The sequence below is a fragment of the Manacus vitellinus genome, unplaced genomic scaffold (assembly GCF_001715985.3).
Source record: "Manacus vitellinus isolate BGI_N305 unplaced genomic scaffold, ASM171598v3 scaffold_25_pilon, whole genome shotgun sequence".
Lineage (NCBI taxonomy): Eukaryota > Metazoa > Chordata > Aves > Passeriformes > Pipridae > Manacus > Manacus vitellinus.
This window is the reverse complement of record NW_021939882.1, coordinates 11,333,252-11,338,534: the sequence shown is the minus strand read 5'-3', so window position 1 is coordinate 11,338,534 and position 5,283 is coordinate 11,333,252. Positions and strand designations below refer to the sequence as shown.

Sequence of the window (5,283 nt, the reverse complement as noted above, 5' to 3'; positions counted from 1 at the left end):
GGGCAGGGACACCTTCCACTAGCCCAGGTTGCTCCAAGCCCCGTCCAACCTGGCCTTGGACACTCCCAGGGATCCAGGGGCAGCCACAGCTTCTCTGGGCAACCTGTGCCAGGGCCTCCCCACCCTCACAGGGAAGGATTTCTTCCCAATATCCCATCTAACCCTGCCCTCTGGCAGTTTGAAGCCATTCTCCCTTGTCCTGTCACTCCAGGCCCTTGTCAATAGTCTCTGTCCACCTTTCTTTCCTGTTGGCTCCTTCAGGCACTGGAAGGCCACAGTCAGGTCATCCCAAAGCTTCTCTTTTCCAGGCTGAACAATCCCAACTCTCCCAGCCTTTCCTCCCAGCAGAGCTGCTCCATCCCTCTGATCCTCTTGGTGCCTCCTCTGGACTCAGATGGGAGGTTGGGTCATTCTGAGGGGGCTCCTCTGGGAAGTGGAGCCATGGGAGCTCCCAGCTGAGGCCTTTACACAACCCACAGCTCTCCCCTGCCCAGCTTGGCTTTTCCAGCAGGAGCTTTGGGTTTCCAGCACCATCTCCTCCAAGGACACCTGCTGTTGACTCACCTATTGTAAATGGGACATAATTCCTGGAAGCTGCTCTGGTGAGATTTGCAGAGTCATTGGAGGGGGTTCATGTTACTCGAAGGGAGCAGTTTGTTGTGTGAACAAACATTTCCCTGAACCACCCCTTGCTTTCTCTTCCTTGTTCACCACCAGGACAGGGTTGGGCTGGCCCCTCCTTTGGCCAAGGAATTGGCTTTAGGATGCACTGGATGGCCTGGTTTAAGGATGTATCTGGAATCTGGATGCCTGTCCTTTAGCTGCACCCCGTCTTCTTGATCTATCAAAAATATATCCCAATATACATGTCTGGGTTGGATACACCACATTTCTCATGGCATTATCCACCCACAGGCTGTGGCACAGATAAGGAGAGTGGGAAAATCCTGCTGGGTTTTCAACAGCTTTGAGGAGGAATTTTTCAGTGGAAATCTTTTGTCTGGAAACTGCCTGCCCATTGTAATGGAAACGGTCCATAGGAAGAGGTTTGTTTGGACAAATATTCTGCTAAGTGTTTCTGGGGGGAGGAAAAACAAGTTGGAAATGTTCCAATCCTTCCCACTTCAGCTATTTCAAAATAACAGTATCTTAACCTCCCTTTAGAAATAACCATGAGAGCTTAGAAGCTTAATTTAGGAAATGATAAATTAATAAAATACTGAACCTGCATAAAGTAAAAGCAAGAAAGGCCTGTGTGGCGAAAGGCAGTGTCCAGCCAAAGATAACTGTGTCTCTCCTCAGGGTGACCTCCATTTCCCCAGGTGCAGGGAGACCTCTCAGCTCTTCTGTCTTGTTCCAGAGCCCCTAATTCCCTTTTCCAGGTGCCTGTGTGCCAGGGAACCAGCAGCACCACAGACCCAACTGCCCCTCTCGCTGAGCTGCTGCTCTGCCTTGTGCTGAAGCTCCTCCCCGGTACTGCAGCACCTTGGGGACTTGCTGTAAAATCACTAATTAAATAAAAACAGCCATTTCAGAGGTGTTGGATCAGCACAGAAAAGGGAGGCAGGACACATGACAGGGGGTGGGTTTGAGGGGGGCCGGAGAGGTGACGATGCCCAGCGAGCACCAGCAGTGCCCTGACCATCGACGGGATGGTCTCTGCCCCCTGATTTTGGGCAGCCTGCTTCTAGAGGACCAAGTGATGCCCTCAGAACTGAAGGATGGAGGGTGGCATCCTGTCCACCTGATGCTGCAGCAGCCAGGTGCACCTGGAAGGTGGCTCTTTGGGCAGTGCTCCTGGGAGTCCTGCTCCGTGCAGGGGCTGGATGTTGGCATGGGGCAGCCAAGCCAGAGAGGGGGCCTGACACTTTCCTGCCCTCCCTGTCCCATAAAAACCCTACCAAATGGTTTTAAGAGGAAAAGAGCATTCTAGGTGGGCATTAGGGAAAGCCACAGGATGGCCAAGGGGCCTCAAAGCCCCTTGATCTGATCCTTGAGGCTGATCCCAGGCACACATCCCCCTGGTGCTGAAGCCAGCATTGCCCTCTAATGAAGAGAGACATTTTCTTACTTCTTGGAATTGGTTTCTATATTCTATGGAATTAGAAGACCTTTAAGGCCCCCTCCAACACAAACCATTCCCTGATTCTCTGCCTTTTAAAAAATCCCATTATCACCAGCACAGTGGCTGTAACCCGGGGCAACTTCTATGGTTTAATGATAAAACTTTTGAATTGGAGACACATTATTTCATATTCCTTTGAATGTATTCCAGCTTCCAGCTACTACAGCTGTCAGCAGTGCAAGAGGTGTCTGATGATGCAGGAAAAAACAACCTGTCACCCTTTGGAGCAGGAAACTAGCTCCTTCATCCCACACCTCGACTCACATGGGAAAGAGAAGTCAGAGCAGAATTACCCTGAAGGAGCAGAGTTGTTATAGCATGTTCTTGCACATGGGGTTTGTATTTATATCAATGAGAGGAAAAATGGAAAATAGTCAAGGAAAAAATATTTTTGAGGAAAATAATGTCCCATACATTTAAATGTTCCACATTTACTCTTATTTGACAAAAGGCACTTACTACAGATGCCTCAGCCCAAACACTCCTTTGGTTAACCAGGAAACAAGTTCTTATATTCCAGCAGCACCAAGCAAACCCTGCAAACCTGGCATGGCTGCATTTTTCCCAACAACCTGCCTCCTTCCACCCCGGAATTGAGTGGCCGAGCTTTCCAGTGGCAGCTCCAAAGCTCTGGCTGGTTCCCCCTGGGAAGCCCAGCTCCCCAGCTCCCCCCATCCAGCACCACCTCCCGCTCCCTGGAGTGTGGAGCAGCTCACCTGGGAGCAGCAGGAAGAGCCAGAGGAGCAGAGGGATGGACGGGAGCAGCATCTCCGCGGCGGCTGCGGCTCCGGAGCCCCGCCGAGGCTCTGGCCATGCCGGGAAGGAGCGCAGGGCGAGGGTTTGCCTGCCTGGGCTGACTCTCACAGAGCTTCCTGTTAAAGAATAGAAGGAAACGGGCTGAATCCACAGGGGAACTGTGTTTTTCAGCCCATTATGGTCGGGGAGGATGTGAGACATCGCTCAGGCGGCAAAGGAAACCTCGCCGTGGCTTTGGTGGGGGATTCGGCTCCTCTGGTGGGGGACAGCGGAGTCACAGCCCTGCTTTGGGCCTCGGGAGCTTCCTTATGGTGCCTGGGTTTTTGGGGAGATGCTCTGTTTGTGGTAGGATGTGCCCCCAGCTCCAATCCACCCCGCATCAGCTGTGAGGGCTGTGTGGGATAAGAGCTGCAGGAGGAGCTGGTGCTCCCCCCCACCTGAGGAGGGATTTCTTAGTACCTCCATGAGGGATTTTGGAATAATTGCTCCTTGTGGGGCCAGGGTAACTCAGCAGCTGGATCTGCCCTGTACCCTGTGCCTCCCTGTGCAGCTCCCGCCTGTCTGGCACCGGGATGTGCCACCTTTGGGATGCAGTTCTCCAGGTAGCAGCAGCATCCCTTCCCACAGGACACACAGCTTTGACTCATCCCTTCCCACAGGACACACAGCTTTGACTTACCCCTTCCCCAGCTCCTTGAGAAGGGGAGAAACTGGAAAATTGGGCCAGTTCTGGCCCCCATCCAGCCCGAGGGGTTCAGGCCGTTTCTTGGCCCCAGCCTTGTGACATGCTGGTCTGTGCAGGTCCTGCCTGTCCATAGTTTGAACTCCAGAGGGAATAATTTTATTTAAATGGGTGTCTGGGGGAGGAGAAGGGTTGTAGTGTCCCCACATGGGAAAGGTTGCCTGTCTTGGAGGGTCCATGTGGGTGTTCAGGATGCAAGCCACAGGATTGTGTCTTCTGCTCTAGGGGCTGGTCCAACCCCCTCCCACAGCCCCCCAAAAACCACAGAGCTTCATCTGAGGGCAACAGAGCTGCTCCTTCACAGCACTGAGTGCATCAAGGGGTGACTGCTGCTGCTGCCAAGGTCCTTTCTTCCCACAGCTGGAAGATGGTGGCAGGCCTGGAAGGAGAGATCCCCCATGCACTGAGCAGCTCCTCATGTTTCTGGGGGTCTTCAGACCCCTCCAGCCCCCCAAGCAAACCACCAACCTCCTGGCAATGGCCTCTCCAGCAGCCTTTGCTGGGACAAAGCCCCTGCCAGCAGCTCCCCCCATTCCTCTGTCCCTTGCACAGATGTGATGCTCAGAGATTATGCTGTAGATTAAGGTTTTACTGAATCCTGAAATGAGTGCAAATTCCCAGAAGCTCTCACATGCAGTTAAATCTCTTCTGGATGCTCGGCTGGATGGTGGAAAAGACATTTCCCACCCCGTCCTTCCCACGTGCAGGAAGGACAGAGCCCAAATATTCACCCCAGCTTGTGTCCTGAGAGCCTGCAGGTAAGAGCAGTGGTGTTTTGGGAAGGGAGGATGGGGAGATGTGCTTTGTTTTGGCTAAAACTCCAGGGGATCCATGTTTTCCGCTCGGAGATGTGCTCAGGGTCATTCCCAGTGGTCTGACACACAGCAGCCCTGGGCCAGGGGATGGTACCCACCTGAGTGTAGGGGTGATGTACCAGCCTGGAGGGCATCCCTGGAGAGTATCCCTGGAGGGCATCCCTAGAGGATATCCCTGGAGGACGTTCCTGGAGGGTATCCCTGCCAGCCTTGTGGCACAGCTGCCGTGCAAGGGGACAGATGTGCCAGCCCTGCCCTGGCACTGGTCACGGAATCACAGAATCAGTGGAGAAAACCTTGCACAGAGCTTTGGACCATCCAACCTTGATGGTCCAAAGGGTGCAGAGCTTCCCCAGGGACTCCCACCTCTGGCCACAGCCGTGCTGGGAGTGCTCCTGCCGCAGCAGTGGGACAGAGAAAATCACCTCTGGGGTTGCTCCCTCCCTCGGACGAGGGTCCTTCCCACCCGGATCCCCGTGTGGATACACTCACTGTCCCGGGCTGTGCAGAGTTCACGTGCAGAGGGGCTTTTTTTCCCCCTGTTTCTTCCCCACGGTACATTTTCACGCCGAGCCGGCGGTTTCGGGGAGGTTTCCTGCCTTGAGTGCAGCTGAAGGGGGGTGGGCGCTTGTCCCCAAACAAAGGGCCCTTGTCCTGCGCGGGGTGAGAGGAGGGTCGGCGGGAGCGGGGAGGGGGCGGCAGCGCTGAGGTGGCACCGGGCTGGGAATGGGAGCAGCTCCTGCCCCGGGGTGAGCAGGCGCTTCCTCGTGTGCCCCGGGCATCCCGGGGCGTGTGGGGCCGAGCAGTGACGTGGCAGCTTCCGAGGTGAGTGTGGCTGCACCTAC

General features: G+C 54.6%; 1 protein-coding gene across 1 annotated transcript in view; it reads right to left on the bottom strand.

The window, feature by feature from the left end:
• The window catches only part of ECSCR (endothelial cell surface expressed chemotaxis and apoptosis regulator), a 21,479-nt gene extending 18,522 nt beyond the window's left edge, over window positions 1-2,957 (bottom strand). The window contains exon 1 of the mRNA XM_029960271.1: window positions 2,842-2,957. Within this exon, the coding sequence (XP_029816131.1) occupies window positions 2,842-2,893 (52 nt within the window). The 5' untranslated portion in view covers window positions 2,894-2,957. The remainder of the gene's footprint in view (window positions 1-2,841) is intronic.
• Window positions 2,958-5,283: the final 2,326 nt, after the last annotated feature.